Source organism: Serinus canaria, chromosome 9 (assembly GCF_022539315.1).
Source record: "Serinus canaria isolate serCan28SL12 chromosome 9, serCan2020, whole genome shotgun sequence".
Classification (NCBI taxonomy): Eukaryota; Metazoa; Chordata; class Aves; order Passeriformes; family Fringillidae; genus Serinus; species Serinus canaria.
The window spans coordinates 6563391-6584630 of record NC_066323.1 but is presented as its reverse complement, the minus strand read 5'-3'; the positions used below and the strand labels follow the sequence as shown (position 1 = coordinate 6584630).

The 21240-nt window shown below is 42.1% G+C and overlaps 1 protein-coding gene across 2 annotated transcripts; it reads right to left on the bottom strand.

The window, feature by feature from the left end:
• Positions 1-64: 64 nt before the first annotated feature.
• MFN1 (mitofusin 1) lies at positions 65-20794 on the bottom strand. Of its 2 annotated transcripts, none has more exons than XM_009089046.4 (18): positions 20645-20794; positions 19913-20034; positions 18958-19093; positions 17847-18009; positions 17073-17197; positions 15553-15661; positions 13175-13282; positions 12354-12507; positions 12163-12230; positions 7741-7862; positions 6237-6363; positions 5861-5965; positions 4648-4750; positions 3469-3698; positions 2832-2987; positions 2129-2325; positions 832-966; positions 65-153 (listed from the first exon to the last, which is right to left on the bottom strand). In XM_009089046.4, exons 2-18 carry the CDS (start codon positions 20025-20027, stop codon positions 84-86), a joined length of 2223 nt encoding a protein of 740 aa, XP_009087294.2. In that variant the 5' UTR covers positions 20028-20034; positions 20645-20794; the 3' UTR covers positions 65-83. The 2 variants fall into 2 exon arrangements, with proteins under 2 accessions (XP_009087294.2, XP_018768338.2); XM_018912793.3 differs by lacking the exon at positions 20645-20794 and adding an exon at positions 20454-20584.
• Between the last annotated feature and the right edge of the window lie 446 nt (positions 20795-21240).

The following is a 21240-nucleotide window of genomic DNA, read 5'->3' as shown; positions in this document are numbered from 1 at the left end:
AATCATTTTCATAGAATAGAAGTCACCTGTAAAATTTCTACTTTTCCCTACAAAGGAGCACCGGGAAGGTTCACAATGATGTTTTATTTACTCTTTTGAAGAAAATGTTTTGTGAAGCGATCTAGTTCATTCTCAAGGTGAATGGCTTTATTTCTGTAAAACAAACAAAAGCAAGAGATTTACTTCGGAGCCTGAACATCCCAAAGGCAGGATCAATACCAGTGTTTCATTTCTATTCGTCTACTCACACCCCCAGCACTAAGGAAATGTAAATGCAGATTTTCAGAAGGGGTGTGTGGGGGCAGATGTTCACCATCAGTGGTGGTGGATGCCCGAGGCCAGGAGGCAGCAGCCCAGAGCCAGGGCAGCCTTTCAGCAGGTGGAAAGAACAGGGAACTACAGCTGAGGCTGCTTCCAAGTCCTGAACCACCAACTGCTCAAAGTTCCTCCTCTGCAAACACCTACCACTGGTACCACCAGTACTGCACTGGATGACTCAAAAGAGCACAGCTGCTCTCCTGCACTACTCTGGGGAGGGGGCTTTGGGAAGGTGCCACCCTCAAGTTACCAACAGGAGACTAAAATTCTGGTGAAACGCCTGTCTCCCCCAGTGAAAAGAGACAGGGGTAAAAATGATCTAAGAAATAATATTTTTGTAGGTTAGCTGATTCACTGAGGCAGCAGCATACATTTATTTAACTTACCCAGGGCTGTTCAGGGTATCTTTGTACCTGAACTAACCTAGTTCAACACCAGACTAACAGCAAGCACTGAGCACTCTGAAGTCAGCAGGGATAAGAGATGCTTGTGGCCAGGTACACCAAGACTTACCTCAGCTGCTTGGAGGTGCTTTGTATGTTCTCCAGCTGATCTATTTCTTTGGAAAGCCTAGCTATTTCTTTTTCCAGGTTTTTCTCAGTAATATCCACCTGCTGACAGAGCCGAGCAAAAGTAGTGGCCATTTCCCTAAGGTGAGAATAAGTTTATAATCATGATTTACAGAAGTTTATGCTAAAAAAAAAAAATACTAAGAAATAAAATCTCATGGCATTGCAGTGTGCAGAACACAGCAATCAAAGCCTCCTTCTGTATGGAATACAGAACAGCAGAAAGCAGAACCAGGTACTTTTTAAACTAGAAAAAGAAACCCTCAACACACCAAATACACCTCAGTCTGTGCCTACATCGTGCCTGGCCATTTCCACAGAACACTAACGGGTGCAGGTCTGAGATGGGGCCCTGGCTGTGGCAGGAGGTGCCAGAGCAGCCCCACACTGCCAAGCTCAGTGCCCTGTGCCACACTCAGTGCCCTGCTCACAGGAATGTGAGTCCTGTGGAGGGTGAGGAGTCCTCCAGACCTGCCCACCCCAACCTGCTCCAAGACTCCTCCTCAAAAAAAAGGAAAACAAACCCAGTTACCAGGCTGGGCCCAGCACCCAAGCTCTCATGCAGGAGATGAAGCACCTTCTCCTCTCTACTGGAGCACTGGTCTGAGTGCAGCTTTTCCATGTCCTCACAGAGCTGCTGGACACAGGATGGATTTATTTCCTCTACTGAAGTGAAACTTTTTACTATTCCATTGTTTGTTTTCTCTTTCCAAAACACTTTCCCACCTGTCTCTGCCAAGTAATGTCTGGCTGATAGTCTTCTTTAGCTTCTTCTTGAAACTGTGTGTTTTGACTGAATTATTATTTCAGAAAATTAGGGCTGCTAATGCGCCCTCTAGCCCCCAGGGTGCAGAACCTCTCCTGAGCAGCTCAGGGAATAGTTCAGAAAGGTGAGTGAAGTTCATCTCCTGCAGTGCAGAAGAGCCAGGATAGGCTGCTCAGAACTTGTCCATAGCAGCCCCTGGGGCTGAAGCTCTGCTCATCCTTCCAGGACTCCAAGAGCAGAGCAGCTCAGCTCTGCCTTTGAATGATCTCTCGTGTCTCTACTGTAAGGTGCTGGATAGAGAGTCACCATCTTCAGAGCACCACACACAGACGCAGGTATTGCCTTTTTCAGGTGGGCATTTTAAACTCTCTTCAAACCCCTTCCCACTAAGTGCCAAGGGACACTAGAGGTGCCATCATGCAGGGCCAGTGCCAATGGCCTGTGCCAGTGAGGGGCCAGCCCGTGTGACACTTACTGCTGCACTTGGTGGCTGCAGTTGGCACTGGTGAGGCTGACAATCATCTGCAGCTTCTCGGTGGCGTAGTTCACAAACTGCTGCTTGAAGGCTCTCTCCTTGGCCCGGGTGGTCCAGGTCAGCCTCTCATACAGGTACAGCAGCCCGTACATGCTCAGGGACAATGAGATCAGTTTCCAGCCTACAGTCTTCCAAATCTGAAAACAAAATCTTCATTAGCTCAAATAAAGTGCTCTGTGGAATAAAAGCTAACTTCACCCATCTTTTAAAAATCATCTCCACAGCCCTCTTACTGGACTTGTTTAAGAAAATAAGTGTTTTCCATATTATTACTGCAGAGCAATACAGCTACGTTAACATGAGCTGGTCCCCGATGGCACAGAGAACGTGCAGGTTACAGAAGCTTGCTGCTCTTTCATGAAGGAAGAAGCAAAGCTCCAACTAAATTCAAAGTGAAGGAGGTACCATCAGATCACTATTTAACTCAGGCATTGAACACAGACTTCTGGCTCAGAGAATACGCCCAGCTATCCTCAGAGTGATTAGCCTGGTTTCTCACTGTGAATTGACTGTGGGTATCCAGGGCATTGCACGTGCTCATCTGGCCCAGCGTCAAGTCCATGGCATGCTCTGTGTTACACCCCAGGCAGGACAGAGCAGCTCAGCCTCTGCCACCCCTTCCAGCAGGAAATGTGCTACTTGCCACTCCACCAACAATGATGATGCTCATGGAGGTCCGGGATGTCAGCGAGGCTAAACTCAACACCAAAGGAACCATGAACTCATCCTGGGGCATGTTCTCAGGAGTTATGGCGGGAGGGCTGGTGGCAGACGGGGTGCTGGCTAAAGGACGAGGGATCTAGAAGATGGGAACATGGCAGCCTGAGTCAAAAGCATCAGAGAACTACACAGATGGGTTTTATTTTCATATATTCAGGTTTTGATTTACTTGAAAAAAACCCTTCAGCAGAGAAATCTGCACAAAACTCCTGAGTAGCCACGGAGGCTTTGACAGTTCCTCCAACAGAGAATAAGGGTCTGTGTGGGGCTGGTTCTGACAAGCCACAAGGATCCAAATATAATAAATGCAATAGGCTACTCAAAGAGTTCAAGCCAAAGGAAAACCAACTTGTGTAACAGCTGCAGAAAGTTTAAAAGAGGTTTTCAGTGCCATTCTAACCCTGAATATAATCCAATAAAAATAACCCACACCAAAAATATTTCACACAATGGATTTAGGGAAAGGTAGCAGGAAGCATGTAAATAGCACTGGCACAGAGGAAAAATCAATATATTCTCATCAAGGTAAAACAAAGTAGCCCAAGCTCTGAAGAACTCACATGGAGGTTTGGATCTGCTAATCCCAGGAGTATTTTCTGAGCTTGTTTATGACCCACAAAACGGTTTACAAGAGAAGTCCATCCCAAAGAAAAGTGGAACATGATATCCTCTTGAAAATCTGCACACAGGCTATGACAGTTTAGATCATAGCTCAGATCAAACTTCCTGCATGGAATTAGCAAGTGGAGCTGATCCTGAACACTAGAAGGCAACAATGGTTTCAGATTTTCTAGAAATAACAACAAATAGTAAAGATGAGTTAACATTAGAAGAAGAGCATATTCATAAGCAGTATCTCTGCATTGCTGATCAGTTTTGTCAATTCAGAGAATCTAAACTGATCAGTTCATTATTTATTTATTTGTAAAATCAGTGGCATTTCAGCAGGATTGAGCAGGGAATTTATTGCTCCAATACAAGTCATGAAAATCAACTCACCAAGGAAGCACTGCTGGAAAAAAAAGCTCAAATAAACTGAAAGACCTCTACCAGTGGTCAAAAGACAGGGATGGAGTAAGGAAAAACTTTGATTTATCCATCACTTCCACAGTGCCACACAGAAAAGGCAACATTATTACATAAGAGGACAGAAAGGTTCATGTAATTTCATGATCTTGCTCTGAATCTTATTACCAGGAACAGACCAATAGAGATGGATGTGCAATAACGTTACTGCTTATAAAGAAAAAAAAAAGGAGGAGTGTACAAATCCTTTGTGAAATAAACTGTTTTGCTTTATGGGTCTGGAGGAACCTAGGGAGAGCATTATACTGCAGGAACATTTTCTAATAATTAGTGCCTTTGGTGTGTCTCTCATTGAAGCCAAATTTTAAATGGGTTTAAAAAAGGATTAGATGAGTTTCCAAAGGACAGGTCCATTACTACTTGCTTAAGCCATTAATCCAGATGCAGTGTACCAGCTCAGAAGCCCACAAAATGGAGAGGGATTGCTATATTTACCCTGGTTCATTATTCTTCTCCCCCAGCATCTGTTACTGGTTAGTATCAGAAACAGGGGACTGAGCTAAACACTCAGTCCTGGTCTATCATGGCTTTTCTTTTATCCTTTATAGCATCAATGTTAACATGATCAGAAGGAAAATTCTTTTAAAACTGAATTTTCTTAGACTGTCTTCCTTTAAATGTGAAGTGTTACCATTCCTCCTCCCTCCTCCTACCAATCATCTCCTGCTGGGACTGGTGCATTGACTGGTTGACTTCACTGGAGCAGCGCTCAGCCAGGTTCTTTCCCAAACCGTCTTCTATATGTTTGTTCAGTTCCTGAAGTGTCACAAAGAACACAGGCTCATCAGTTTGTGTTTAGCCAATCAGATACATTATATGGAGCAGGAATATGTTACACACTAAGCACTGTTATTTACAATGGGAAGAAAAACATGTTTCCATGAAAATACCACGCTTTCCAACTGCACACTGGGACTGAAAACCTAACTTAAGTGACACAGGAAAGATTTCCCTAGGACTGTAAACATTAAAAGGCATAGAAGTCTGTACTTTTCCCTGTGACAGTGAAAAGCAAACCACTGCCTACTGCCCTGCAAAGCACTTACTGTGTCATTTGATGGGAGCCAATCCCACTGCTCTGCACAGGGACAAACCCGTCCCACCAACTCCCATGGGGGCCTGCTCAGGATACTCTGCTGAGGTGAGCCAGCACAGACTGTCCTGAAAATGCAGCACTCCCAGGTGATCAGCCAGGCTGGAACAGCCTGAGATTGATCAGCCAGGCTGGAACAGCCTGAGATGAGCTCAGCTGCTTGGAGCATGGCGCTGTTAACACCAAAGTTGTGGGTTTGATCCTCATATGAGCCATTTGTGTAAGAGCTGGACTCAGTGATCCTTGTGAGTCCCTTCCACCTCAGAACATTCTGAGACTCCAAGGGGGAGCTACGGCAGTCAGCATCATCAGCAAAGTCTGGGCACAAGAGGCAAAAATAGATATATGTGCTTTAACTTAAAGCACTAGGCTTGAGAAGGAATTTACAAAATTAAAAAAACCCAAACCAGTTTTTCTTAAAAGTGTTGAGTATTTGCAAGCTTATTTTATTTTTGGATCTATCTGATTTTAGGAGTAGAGAAAATTATATATGCAAAGTCTTATTTACTGGACATGAAGATTGAAATTACGAACCACTCTACTACTAAAAAGATGTTGAAAAAAATTAATTTCTTTCCAAAAACAAAACAGAAAATATTTTCAACCTTTTTCAGTTTTGAGTAACGTCAGCAAGCAAAAATCCTGCAATGCACGTCAGCAAGCAAAAATCCTGCAATGCTCAAAGTCACATAAAACCTAAGCAATTTATGAAAATACGCAAGTAGAAATTAAGGGAACGACTAAGATGGCTTCAAACCATTCAAAAAACTTACTGTCTTATAGAGCTTCAATACATGAGGAGAAGGGTGAAAATCAGAATAAAATTCATCAACTAAAACTGAAAGCCGGAGAATCTCATCAGTCATGGCAGAGGAGACCTGGAAGAACACAGGAAATACATAAAATGTTTCTGCTACCTTTTCCAGACAGAGTGAGAACAGACAACTGCATGAACTGTCCCAAGAAATCATTCAATCAGGTCAGGAAAGATTGCCATTTTAAGTTTTTGGTTTTTTCTTTCCTTTTAAATTGAAAAAGGAATGTTCTGACATTTCAAACATATTTCCTGAAATGAGTGGACTGCAAAAGGAGCTGCCTGAGAGAGGCAACACCTGGATCTGAGAAGTTGTTCCCACTGCCTTTACTTACTTTGTTTTCGACTTCCTCGGTAACGCGTTTGATTTTTTCCTTGGTGTCTTCTGTCAAAATGTTCAGCTGATTTCTCACAAAGTCCAGCCTGTCCTTCTGATCCTCTCGTTCTTCCATGGAATGGACTCTAGCCCAGCAGAAAGGAAACCATCACCACCATGTATTCCCCCAGGAAAGAAACATGACCTTAACCAGGCCTGGATCAGCCAGCTGATGGTTTCTGAGCAGGCAGGGGGAATCCCAAGTGACAATGGCTGCCCAAAGCAGAGACACTGCTCCAAGAAGGGCTGTACATGGCTGTTCCATGTGCACGAGCATTCAAAGGTTGTGCTGAGCAAACACAACTCAAAACCAGCATTTCAAGTCAGAACTGTTATCACTGTATTGTCACATAATTACAACTAAAAAAGGTGTGAGAAATCAGAGGCCTTTAATAACTCATCTACCCTGATTTTAAAAAAGGGTAAATGATCAAACAAATAAGTCTCTTTAGAATTCCTTGACCTATCACTTAGGCAAAAATTCCTGAAAACCTGGAGCAATTTTCTCTTGAAGGGCCACCAGAAACAACAAATAGCAATTCAAACTAAGAGACATCACCACAGACATTTGGTTAACTCAACTGACAGAAAGAAGCCGAATATCAGAATATTTTCAAACATTTCACAGCATGTTTTCATGGGATCTGACAATGTGAGACAAGTCAGTATGTAAACAGGCAGTCTGTAAAAACTGACATATTCAGGGGGATGAGTGTGTTTGACAGCACAGTGAAGTCTGTTGAAACACAAAGACACATTATTGACAGGCAGGAAGGAGATGGATGGGAAGGATTAATCGTGACAGCAAGTTCACTGTGTGTAAGAGACACAAGGTGGCAACAAAGGTGAGGAAAAACTGTACACATATGCAAACCTCAAAGGATACATGAAGCCACCAGACAGAACAGATGAGCTGCTATCATTAGCACTAAAGGATTACATGAGTGAAGAGAGAATAAGGATATTTAAGGATGCAATCTGGAAAGGGCCAGAGGCCAAGCCTCTGTTAGCTTGGGCTCATCTCATTCCTTACAGTATTCTAATCACTTGCAAATTAAAGCATCTACATCCTTCCATTTTTCTTCTCCACTGTAACTGTTAATGAAAGTAGAGTAGGCCCAAACATCATCTCTGAAATGCTGCATATCACTAGAAAAACTTTACATTTTAAATATTTCTGAAAAAAAAGGTTTGAAAACACACAGATTGCAAATCAGTAACAAATAACACCAAAGTAAACCAAGATCCCTGCACAGAAATCACAGACCAAGAACAGAACTGAGAGGGCAAGTGAAAAAATGGTAAGACTGACATATTGACATACCAGGGAAATTGTCTGTTTCTTACCAAGCAGAAAAAGTGGATTTTAAAGTCCATAATGGCCCAAGAAAATCACCAGCCCAGAAATGGCTCCTCAGATGATCTGGACAAACCAAATCCAACCAGCCCTCCACCCCACCTACCTTTTCTCTGCTGCTGCAACGTTTATGGTGTCCATAATGTTTTTCACAGTATCTATTATCTGTTTAGCTCTGATAGTGTGCTGTTCAAACTTGGTTTTCACGGCTGACTGCGAGATACACTCCTGCGAGGGGCCCAAGCCACAACACATTACTGCAATTCCATGCCAACACCATCAGGAATTTCACTGTCAGAAAGCACAGGCTGCCAATTTTACCATGAACTTAAACCAGTGGGAAATAAAAAGGAAGAAAGTATAAAGAAATTAAAAGACAACAGAAGATGAGATCTCAAATGAATCTATAGCAGCAAATCGGCTTTCGTGTCCTTTCACAGTAATGTGCATAGGTTTTCATTCTTTTAAAATAAATTAATAATGGAAAAAAATAAAACTCAGATGAATACATAAGATAAATCTATCTCTTCAGGAAATTTTCAAAGCCATCTATAATGCTAGCAACATGGCCTGACTTGAGTTTTATTTGTTGCACTACACAGTCTTACTTTCAAGAGGCAATTCTGTCAATAGAATTTGATATTTTCATGTCAATACTGACCATCCAGGAACAAAATACACAATCAGGAATAAGAAACAAGGAATTTCTCATTGCGTAAATAAAAGTTAAGTAGTCCTAAAAATACCAGTTTGTTTGCATATTATTGAAGTGTTAAAAGAGTAAGCAGAAAATGCTCTAACAATACAATTTCTAATCAACTGAACAGCAATTCAGAAATACAGGACAGTGACTGAAGAACTCTTGCGTTTGAGGGGAAGAAAGCAAGCAGCTGACTTCCTTAAACCAGATCAATGTGATTTTTAAATTGTTCTCCATCTGTGGATTCACCTTTCATGGCACAGGTTTGGATTGCTTTTAGAAGACTTGCCTATGACCTTAGCATATGCTGTAATTACAAATATCAGCTATCTAAAAATAATAGATGAAAACAAAATAAACAAAATGGGTAAAACTGTCCCTGTTCCTCGATGAAGCAGATCTAGAAATCAGCAATGAAAGGCCAGAGTTTTTTAAATATCAGCACATTGTAAGAGCTAGACTAGGCACAGAGCAGAGTCTTCCCAACATTAATATGTGGTAGATAAAAGGATGACAATCACTCACAACACAATCAGAAAATCCAAGTTAGAGCACTAGGAAAAACACAGAGGTTAGTTAAACGATGGGGAAAGATAAGAGGGGGACAGCAGCAGTTTTGCTGTTAGTCTGTACATAAGTATTTACTGAAACCAAGATGAACTGTTTCAACAGTCTAACCAAAACCAGTTACCTTCCAGCCCAGAATCACAGGACAGTCGTTAGTGCCCAGCGTGTTCTGTATTCCATCCCGGGGCAGAGATGGGGAAGGGCTCTGCAGCAGCTGCCTCATCCCAGCTCTGCCAGCCAGGAGTACTCCTGCACCCTGCCTCCCTCCTCCAGTGCTTCCCACACCAGTTCTGCTGCCAGCACTTCTGAGAAACTTTAGAAGTACCCCAGCCTAAGCCATGGTGGGGTTCATTTTGTGTAGGATATCTTCTAGGCACTACTGCACACAGTGCAGGGTCCAGACATTTCTCTGCTGTTTTAATAAGGCATTCTGTATACCTCAGTGTAAAATTTCAGGAAATACACTGAGCATTTTCTATTATTCCCTAATATAAAAATACAGTACTGATCCAAGAATTCAATGCTTTAAGATTGCCTCTCTCCTTTCCTTTGTTGCACTACAGCTGACAGAGCAACATCACGTTTTAAAGCTACTACATAAATCTCTAAAATCCTAATTTTCCCACTGCTTACAAGTGTACAAGTGTTTCTAGTAATGCCTGCACCAGCTTTTTTTTTTTAGCAACTTCAACCACCTTGTGCTTTGCAGACAAACATGTTTCATCTAGTTTCAGAATGATTTTTGCCCTCACACTGAAGTCTACATAAATCTTACAAGCCTTCCAAAATTAGTTCAAGTTTTTCTCATATCACAACTAACTAGCACCAGTGGGTTGTTTCTAGATTTATTTTTTAAAATATTCTATCTATACTGAGCTTGTATCAGTCCTGGAATGAACAAGTTTTCCCATCAGGGAACTGATACTAAAATCAGGAATGTGGAAGTACTGGAGAATTAACAGCTCCTCTTCTCAGCCCATATGAAGAAGAGGGAAAAGCTGTCCAATTTTAGTGATGACAAAAGCAGGGTGAAAGAATCCAGGAGGAGCAAACCCAGCAGATACAGCCAGGAGGAACAAGGCACATGTGGACAGGTCTGTGAGGTGACAGACTACTGAGAGATGTGAGCTGGACAGAAAAGTGAAAGAGGTTTGGGAAGTCTGAGGAGGGTGCCTGCACAGGACAAGGAGCTAAAGGCAAGACAGACTGAGGGAGAGGAGGAGTCAGTGTTTGATGAGGACAGACAGAAGCATCTGTGCTCTCATCCCTTCCTTTTCACACACTGGAATGTAACCCCAGCGCTGAGACTTACAGCTCCTCTGTCAGGAAACAGAGGAAATGCAAAGTGCTCTAGGCAGAGGTGCTTAGGCTGTACTCAGGGCTGCACAGCATCTGAGTTTGGTCTGACAGGGCACAAGGCATGGTATCAGTGAGGATTTCACACAGAAAGTTCTCCCTGCAGTCTCAGATTCCTCATTAACACAGAGCCTAGAGCTGGCAGGCAGAACTGATGACACCAGTCTGCTGATGTCAGCTACTTTATCAACTCAGGTGACAGTAATTTGAGTATTAGGTCCGAAAAGTTCAGACCAGGTAAACCATTTCAGTCTCAGCCTTGCTTTAAAAGCATATAAACTGCCACTGCAACTTAGAAAACTGCCACAAAACCTGAATGTGAAAGAGGCTGCAGCAGAAAGCGCTCAAAATTTAAATTGCTTTGGCAATCTTAGTTCAGCACAGTTGTCATTCTCTAAATTATGGGATCACACCCCTATTCAAAACCACTAATAATGATTTTAGGACAAAACACAGCTGAGCAGGGAAAACCACTACAGAATCCATTCTCACTGCTGGAGTCAGGTGTGCAGCAAATGTAACACACTGGGAAAAAAGCAAAAAAGGTTGATTTAAGGTCATGCAGTGCTGTCACAGAATTGTTCCTAGTCCCAGCCTCTGCCACAGAAACTTGTCATGGTTGTGATCTTGTGACAGATACTTCTCATTGTGGTGCCCAACTTGAGTCTGTAACCTCTGATTTACAGATGTGCTGAGCACTCACAGCATCACATCATTTAATAAGTCATCATCCATCTTCATATTGAAATACTCTAAGTATTGAGTGCTTAACTGTAATTATAAGAGATTTTGTCAAAAAAGCTTTGGGTACAGCAGATGGCAAAATACAATAAAGAACACTAACTGATTTAGAAGCTCAATTTCCACTTTTTTTCTGCTGGCTCAAAGTTTCCCACTATGGTTCTGAGGACAAAAAATTGCAAAAAACATGCCTGTTTAACTACAGCTAGTGACACAAGAAATGTCATGCCTCATGCAGCCAGGCCCTGCCAGAACCCTGAACCCATCATTTCAACACTTCAGTCACCTATCAGAAGAGTGTGGATAAGGATTAAATTTAGTCTGACATTTTCTTGCTTATGCAAGACCGAGTCAAGCTATTATTTTAAAGCCTTTCTCATATACACACATCATTACATAATTCAGCACTGCTAAGGTTAAATGGGTTTGTTGTAATGCAAGAACAAAGACTTTTCAGAGGCAGTTTGATTCTTTTTTTAAATACTCATATACAAAACCATTGAGGGATACCCAAGAGGCTTCCTTAAGATATCCAAGAATGGCTTTAGTTAATTAAAGTTATCAAATTTAGCAAGTAAAATGGATCCTATAATAAAGAAACCACTCAACTCTCTAGCCAGTCCTACTTCTGTAGAAACTGTGAACTCCAGCTATGAATATGGCTAAACTGAGGTGGAAGGGTGGATTCTGTACAGCACAAAGGATGCAAGGAGAGTGTTAATGATCAGAACAACAGAGCTAAGAGGTACATAATGGTGATAAATTCAAAACTCTGGCTTTAGAAATGAAAGTAAATTTTTAGATTTACATTGATGAAACTAAATTTCTTACTGCAAACATTCACCAGCATCAGGCTATAAGTGATACACACGTTTCAAGACCATAATTTCTTCTTATACAGACTATACTGGTCTTGAGACCTCAGAACATGAGCTAAGAGTTTTGGTCCCTTCCCTCACTGATATAATTCTCCTTTCCAACAACTACCTGCTACTCAAGGTGAGAAGGTATGAAGAGAACCCACAGAAAAGGCAAAGCTGCAGATGGCTTAAATACATTACACTCCTCCACTTGCTAATATGGGTAATGATCAGTATAATTAAGCTAAGCATAAGCTATCTTTACAACAACAAACAGGCAGTTTAAAAAGCCCATCATAAATACCTCAAATATCTGCTCAAAATGCTGAAATTCTTGGAATCTTGTTTGAAATCCTTCAGCAAGTGCTCCACCTGTGAAACAACACACTATAAGGGACATAGCAGTACCTCACAGCAGGGACTGCATCCTAAATGTATTTATCAGGTTTTACAGTGTTTTTCTGTATTTGAGGAAAAGCAGGAGTTGCTACACACCACTCTCTGGCATTCCTTGGGCCTTTTGTGTCCTGGCACTCAGAACTTCTTTTGCTGAAACAAAAAAGATGCGATTCCTTGCTTCCACAGGATCAATAACTTTGAGTTCATCAACCAGGAACGTCAGACAGCGCTCCATGTGCTGCCTACGCACCTAAGGAAAGGTAAAAAGCTCATGAAAAAAAGGCAAAAGCTGAGTTATCAGCACATCACAACATCGGAGTCAGAAACAGATGCTGAACCACCCTCTGAGAGCAGATGCCTGCCAAACCTACAGAAGCAGCAGCTGCTTTTACTCCTTTAAACAGACCTGGACACAGCAATACTTCCTTCTACAACTCTATTTACATAAGTCAGAGATCTCAGCCAGTTACTGGGGTAAACCCTTCATTCCCCATACACAGAGAAATAATTCTCACTGCAAGCTGGCTGCTGTTGGCAACATCTGAAGATCAAACAGTTCCCATCTAACACTGCACTTTCCCAGCTACTCTATACAGGTATAAATGTATAAACTGTGCCCTCAGGCTGCACTATCACTAGACAAACAAAAGGTAATACAAGTAAGACTAAAAAACAAGCTTAACTGTGGAGGAAAAAGGTTCTAAAGAAGTCTCCCATTTTATTAATTGCCTGCATTACTGTCATTTGAATTGCAAGTTACTTTTCGGTTTGAATGAAGAATAAGTTATTTAAGAATAAGTTATTTCCATTTTCTGACCATGTAATTTAGCCTTTTATTAATAAGACAGAGCTGGTGTTTCCATATTAAAACATATTAATTAACTGTCAACCTGTGTAAGAGCCATCAATTCACTCACATCTTCCATGTATTCCGGTTCTGATGCAGAAGCATCCCATCTATTATTGAGGATGAAGATGTTTGGCTTGGAAAGTCGTTCGTTCACTTTATGGAAAAAATGTTTCTCCTAAGAATTAAAGCACATACAGAAAATTTCCCAGACATCCAAACCAGAGTCATGAATTCTTCTGCATGCAACAGATTCTGAAGTTTATCCAGCTTTTTTGAAGTTTATTATAAAGAATTCATCAGTATAAAAGCCCACAAATATTCAGTACATAACAGGCTTAGGGTAGCTCAAAAGTCATCAAATGTCTTAAAACTGATGCCAGTGCTAGTCAAAGACACAGCAACTTTCTATAAAAATCGGGAAAAAGACAAACTAAGAAAATTTCCAAAAATAGTCCAAAAAATACTGATGCCTGACTAAATCAATGAAGTCTCCCTTACCTGAACTACCAAGATGCTCCTGCTAACCCTGTTAAATCTGGTTCTCTATCCAGTAATACATCATCTAACTATTCCTCAGCTAGGCAACATCAGCTTGAGCTACAGAAAAATAACATTTCCTGCATGAGGACATATGGTTGAAACACAGAAAAAAAAATCATTGATGAATGTCTTAATTTAGCAAAATTAAGTGTATTTACATCTCTTGGCTGCATCTACCACCCATTATTGCTGTTAACAGAGTCATAATGGGTAAGCTGTGATGGAGTGAGTCCCCACTCAGCAAAGCTGAAACAGAAGAGATCTCTGTGCTGCCGTAAACTTTTCCAGACTGCAGCAGGACACCACAACATATCCTGGACACAGCACTGGAGACCCATTATTCTCCATCAGCTGGGAATAAGCATGTGCAATCCAGATCACTGCTGCAGAAATCAGAACTTTGTCTGAGGAGAATTTATGAGGAAACAGTAGAAAAATCACGTTTTCACCAAAAAAAATCCCTGGTAGTGTGGCAGAATAATGCCAAGTATTCTCAAACCTGTTATGGTAAGAGGCAAAAACAATGCTTAAGGAGGATAAGAACTTTCTATCTGCAGGATAACTTATGTTATCTATAAAGCAGTGAGATGTTCACTGAAATAATTTTTCTTTTTCCTTTAATTAAAAGACCCCAGCAAATGTGTTATACACATAATGTAAACAACTTACAGGTTTTGTCCATACTAAAAGCCTAAAAGTGTCACTTGTGAATAACAGAGAAGATATGGCCACAGTGGTGCCAAATCTTTTGTCTGGAATGTTTTAAGAATTTTCTTTTTCTTCTAAATTAGATCTCTTGTATTTGACTCTTTGTGGACTCAGCTCAGAAGATGGAATGCAATGTTTTTAAACTCGCATTCTTCTCAGACTTCTACTAAACTATTCTAATTTGCTAGAATGCAAAGAAATACTGTCTTTGCACACTCAGTTCTTTACTGTATTAAAAATTGTCTCAACAGTTAGAAATTTCAGACCTTTCAGGTCAGAACCATGCTCAGAACAACCAGAGCATATTATTTGTCTGCAGTATGCTTAATAAAAATCCTCATCAATTTTCTCAGTATAATTACTCTGCATTTTGGCAGTCACACTTGTAATAACTTAGAAACCTTCTACTGTCAGCATCCACAATACTTAGTTTAGTCAAAACTGGAGATCACTACAAAATTACACCAAATTTCTGGTCTTGTATTTTGATTATTGCAACAGTTGCTCTGGCCACCTTAAATGTTCCCCTGCTCTTACACGTCCTACACTATTTAGGCTGCAAGTTTCAGAGAACTCTTCTCTCTCCTGAAACAAAGCTTTACAGAACAAAGACATCAAAATATCTTCAGCTCTCCACACTGCACAGAACCCTTGTTGCTGACACCTTCTTCAGAAGAAACACAGCCCACTGAGGGGAACCTGCAGCACTCATCCTCAACACAAGGTGTGTCAAGGGAATTCAACCTCTCCTGAGAGAGGAACAAGACAGAAACTCAACTCCTTTTACCCAGTTCGTGTATTTTACTGAATTTATGGAGCGTTTTTTGATATTAAACTCTCCTGAATTTCTTTGATAATACAAGTGTCTTCAGTCCACAAGTGTCTTCTTTTGTTGGTAACAAATACCAGCAAATTGCAAGGCAAGACAAGCGCTCCGTCATCCATTTGTCAAAAATGCAACTGAACTGGAAAGGACAATCATGACACCCAAGGCAGAGAAAGCCAAGCCAGTAAGAAATTTAAATTTTGTTCTCTGTTTCCTAGTGAGGGATATACATTACTTCTTGCCTCCCACCCCCAAGTCCTATTCACAAGAGCTAAGTGCAGTGATTCACCTTCTGTAAAGGTCTCAGCTATTCTGGTTATGGAACTGCTGAATATTTAAATGAAGGAGCATAAAATCATTGCACATCATACCGTGTTCATGAGAGTTGATTCAGAATTGGCAACCAAGACAAACACATCAGCATCTAAGCAGAACTTGTCAATCCAGCTATCCAGTTCTGTAGTGACATCTGTGCCAGGACTGTTGAGAACAAAAACACAAATTCTTATTTACACAGCAAAGAAGTAGTTGATTTTTATAAACTGATAAAAATATATTGGAAATGCTTAAGGGCTTTGCCAGAAATTACAGAGGTCTGCATCTCGAGGCTGATGCCTACCTCAAACTTAAGGTAAACATTGCACAAGCCAATTACCACCTAGAATTTATCAGTCACTTGACCATTAGACTACCTATTCATCCCAAAATGCAATTTCTGATTAGTAAGTATGCACATATAATTAACTGCCAAGTGAAGTGACAGGCAGTCCACCAGAAACCCAGACAACCTCACAGAACGGTTCCCCTCCTCGGATCCTAATTTTAATCAGAAGAGACCATAGTTCACAAAATATTTTTTTCATTAATAAGGTCCAAGTTTAAAGCAATATGCTATGCAAGCTGTGCATAGATTTAAGAAGAAACCAAAATGAAGTTAAAACTATAGTGCTAGCCATTAAAAAAAATTAAGTAGAATATGAGCATTAAGTCATGTCTGCAAGAACTAAATTATAGTGGTTCAAATTCTCTCAATTTAACAGTAAAAGGATGATCTGCTCTTTTCAAGTACCTGCTCTCTCAGAATATATGCTCCTTTCTTTTCCCTTTAGCAGAAGAGGTTGTACAGATCCAAGGAAATAACAACAAACTCCCAGTGATTTCAAAGTACAAGAGAGAGATGGAACAAAAAACACTGCAATTTATTAGAATACACTCTATTGTTTTCTTGAAGAAATCATACTTAAAAATTCACTGATATCTGTGTGAACTACTCACAAATTCAGTATTTATTGATTTACCTGTCAGGTACAGATCACCTGAAGGTTTTAAAATCTACTGTAGGTTGTAATGCAGTGGCCAGAAATAAGGGCATTTAGCATGGACAAAACAACCACTTCCAGATTTCTTTAAACACATCAAGACATAGGAAATGCTAGGCTAACACAGGGCACACACAGCTGACATAGTCACAACTACATTTTGAGGTCACCCACTACTTTGGAATGTAGGCACTCCAACTCATATCAGAAGCTTTTAAAAATGAAGTCCACATTGTTTATACTTCACATGATCAGTCTGAAGCATTTCAGGAAAGGAAATGGGCAAAAGGTTGTTGCTGCAACAACCCTATTCACACTGCTTATTTTAAAGGTAGAGTATCCTCAGCCAAAAGCTATTCCCTTTTTCAGCTCAGTCACAAGACACCCGTCTGTTCCAACCGCTACAAGGGCAGAATGAGAAGGGTGATGACAAGCAGTACATACAAAAGAACAAACTCTGTTCTTTTAAACAAAAAAGCCTTTCAAGAATTTTGAATCTAAACCAATCTCTTTTCTAAATGTTGTAATGGTTAATATCCTTAAGAAAATATTTACTAAAACAGAAGAGATACCTGTCCACTATAACCAAATCATCTCTCAGCAGGGCACACTTTGACTTGGGCCAAAAGACATGGACGAGACAGCCAGCCTTCAAATCTTTATCCATGTGAAGTGCATGAGCCAGCTGATTGACTGTCTAGAGAGAGCATTGAAGAGAAGACCAACATGAATATGTACCTCAAACAAGTCTGTAAACCAGTCTAAGATCCTGTCCAAGTTCTCAAGCAAACTTGGACAGGATCTATCTTGAAGAGGGTAGCAGAGTTCATACTTTGTTCTGGTGAATAGTTGTGATTTTTTTCTTTAAGCTCTTCAACTCACCAGCATCTAAGAACAAGTTGTGCCTTGAAACTCAGACAAGAGTTTCTTTTGAGCCACAAATGTTCCCTGCAGGGCTGGACTGTGTGCTACTGAGCATCACCATGAATTTGCCTCAGAGGTTTAACAAATCAGCGTATGCAGTTCACTAAGATGAGCACCATCAGTCCAAGCGAAGGGCACATTCCAAATCCTTAATCAGGAACAGGACTTACTGAGCCCTATAAAAATAAATCACTCAACACATGCTCTGCTACAATGAGATGTTAGTTGTTTCTCTAGAACAGCCAAGAAAACTGTGGAGCAGAGCACTTTCATTAGTTTGCTCTTCCCTCCTAAAAAAGAACTTAAAAATGCAGAATGAGCGAGCCTTATACTTCGGCTGGACTTTAAACTGTTGTTAAAAAAAAGACCCTTTGAGAGTCAGTTCCTGTGAAAATTAGCATGAAATCATCCAAGAAATGTACCTTGACACTCTTCTTTTCATCTGATCCTTCTGTCATAAGATAAGCCTTATCTCCATCAGTCCCTTCCACACTGAGGAAGCAGTTTGTTGTATGGCCAATCCCACTGGGAAGTACCTTGTCCCACAGCATTGCATTAATGACTGAACTTTTCCCACTGCTTGTTCTAGAGGGATAGAAAACAAAAGTACTTTGAGCAGAGCGCAGCAGCATTAAACACACCTTTGAGCTGAATGCACCCCCACTGGAGTGCACCAACCCCACAGAGCACAAGCTGGTTTGGGTACAGAGCTCGAGCCAGGAGAGAGTGGGGTGTGCTCATTCAGAGGAACTGGTCACCAACTCCACCTCCTGCAACAACTTGAAGTCCTCAGCAGTGTCCTACTTGGCACAAACCCTCTACCCCTCACCCATAAATATCTGAGGTTTAACTATTACACAACAGCATGAAGTTACATCGACTGTAACTCGTTTTTGAGCTACTTCCAGAAGAAGTTCAGTGCTCACTGTACAACAGTTCACAAATTTATTCAAAATGCTAAAGGGAGAGTTGAGCTCTCTTTGTCCTGCTCAGAACTTTTTCCCTTTGCAAAAGGGAAAATTTTATCACACATCACAGCTTGTACTCAACTTTTGACTTTTTGAAATATCACGGCTGAGATATACCTAATTATTTCAGAACATTTTATAGCTTTTCTTTAAATAACTAAACTACTTTTAGCAAAATGAAGGCAAGACCACCATAGTACATGTTTTTTCCAGTACTACAGCAAAATTTTTAGAATCACGAAGATTCACACTCCAAAAATATGTAACCACATTTTTAAACGTAAGGACAGAAAAATCAATTCCCTGAAGCAAAGCAGACAAGCAGACCACATTGCTACTGCTATCCTTAAAATCATCACACAGATTGATGTCACAACAAACCAGGCAACTATCTCTGTTTCTCTTCAGCTGCTTATAGATCCGAACAACAACAACAAAAAAATCAGAACAAACAAAACCACCACCTTAAAAAAACCCAAAAGCCATTCTGGAGAACAGGACAACCTCCGATCTTCCTAAGTCAAGAAAAAAAAAGAAATTAAGTACTGGCAATTTCGTTCATTACCTGCCAAAAAATGCCACTTTCATGTGTCTCCGTGAGAGCACCTCTCCAATGACTGCCAACTTGTTTTTATATGCTTGTATTTTTGCTAGTTCATCTTCTGTTGCTATATGATCAAGCTCTGGGTTCTTGTATGTGGCTGCATACAGAAAGGAAAAACATAAAAGCAATCACATACAGAGAACGTGTTTGGTGATACAAGGTGTAAGTAATCAATACTTAACATGCCAACTGCAAGTTTTAATTACAGTGATAAAACAAGAAAAACCTCACTACAGACACTGATACCAGCCCTTATCATTTGACAGCTCAGCCACAAGCACTAGTGAAATCACCACATAAATCATTTCAGATCAATCGCCAACCCAAAAACTGATGCACTAACCCTGTGAACACAGCCTGATGGGCTCACGTGCACAGGTCCTTGGGACACCTGCTTCCTTCAGAAAGGAAAGCCAGGATCTCCCATGGATGCACCAGCTAAGATGGGCTGTCTTGCCCCCACAGAGCTCACCAGGATGATGAGCAACCAGGTCTCTGTGGCCACACACATTCCACGCTGCTAAAACCTCTGAGGGTGTGACCAGTGGTTCCCTGCATTGCATCACTGATGCACCTTTCTGCTGAAGAATGGGAGAACCTGTTTATCTTTCCTTCCGTGCAAGAGAAACCGCCACAGAACTGTCAGGCCAGAGCGGTTAAGCTTTCACCCTCATGGAAAAGAGACCAGGCTGCCAATGCAAGTGAGTTGATCAGCCTTTCAGGTATGTAGCAATGCCAGGCATTCCTTCCAGCACAAGATGAAAAAAACCTCAGTGTCAAATGAAAAATGTGACTACTTCTGAAGGTGCACGTTTATACAAAGAGCACAGTAACAGATAACATAAGGTACATTATGCTGCAGTAAAACATACTCAGAACAAAGGACAAGGCCCTCGTGTTTAAGGGAAAAACTCACCTTCCACAAATGCTGCTCCCTCAGTGACATACTCCAGCAGCTGGTCGAAGATGGCAGTGATGGTCTTTTTGGCCAGCACAAAGTGCTTCAGTGGAGAGACAGAGGCTTCTGCCATGCTGCAGCTGCAAGGAAAGATGCATCAAGTGACCAAACACTCAGTACAACCAGCTCGTTAAAACTCATACACTGCTCACACAGCCATTAAGAAACAAAACAAAACAAAAACGCCTGAGGCGCCAAATCAAAGCTCTAAACTCCAAAGGTCAGTAAGTTCAGTTTGAGCTGTTTACTCTCTTCTCCTCACCACAAGCGCCAAGAGCAGCTGGCGAAACCCGGGGACAGGTTCGAACTGATCCGGGGCTATCTGTCCCGGAAACACGGGGCTTTTCCCTCGCCAAACACGGCTCCCGCCTCCCCACCGGCCGCGGCTCAGCGCTGTCCCGCCGGCCAGCGAGGACGGGCCCCGCTCCCTCCCGGAGCCCCGGCTCGGTGGGGTCAAACCGAGGGACAGCAGCGACCCCAGTCCCTCATGGTCCCTTACTCAGCCGTGCTCCCTCTCGGAACCCCGGCTCGGCCCCGGTCCCGTATGGAGCCCCGGCTCGGCCCCAGTCCCTCACGGAGCTCTGGCTCGGCCCCGGTCCTTCACGGAGCCCCGGCTCAGCCCCGGTCCCTGTCGAAAGCCCCGCTCGCTCCGGTCTCTCACGAAGCCCTGGCATAGCCCCAGTCACTCACTGAGCTCCCGGTCCCGACCCCTGTCCCTCACGGAGCCCCGCTGGCCCCGGCCGTGCCCGTCACCGCCGCCGCCGGGACGGGGGGCGTCACTTCCCTTTCCTCCTCCTATGACCCCGCTCCGCGCCCGCGCCGGCCCCGCCATGTTCAGTGCGGGCTGAGGGCGGCCGCCGCCATCTTGAGCGCGGGCAGTTCGCGAAATGGAGCCGGGCAGGGGCCGGGGGCAGAGCCCAGGCGGCAGCGGCCTCATCCGCAGGGCTCACCCACAGCTCCGCGGCTTGGACACAGCCCGCACGGTGACAGCGCCGCGGGCTGCCAGGAGTTAAAGTTACATCGGTACCTCAAGCATTTAGTACGGGAGCATTAGGAAACGAGAACCAAAATGAAAATCGGCGACAACAGCATTCTAGAGGACACGTTATTTGGGCATTACTGATCCACTGTATTTTCAGATCTTGCAATATTTTGTGGGATGTAAACTTTGAAGTCAACAGTCTTTCACATAAAAAAGGTCTTTTGCTCAATAAGAAATATGGTCCAGGAATCTGACACACAGAAATTTGTTAAGGCTGGAAAATACCCCTCGAAACTAAGGGTTC

Coding starts and splice junctions, on each gene's coding strand:
- MFN1 (XM_009089046.4), bottom strand. CDS start 20,027: ATGGCAGAAGCCTCTGTCTCTCCACTGAAGCACTTTGTGCTGGCCAAA. Junction 12,231..12,353: donor CCAAGGAATGCCAGAGAGTG/GTGTGTAGCAAC, acceptor GTTGTTTCACAG/GTGGAGCACTTGCTGAAGGA. Junction 154..831: donor AGCACCTCCAAGCAGCTGAG/GTAAGTCTTGGT, acceptor TTTGTTTTACAG/AAATAAAGCCATTCACCTTG.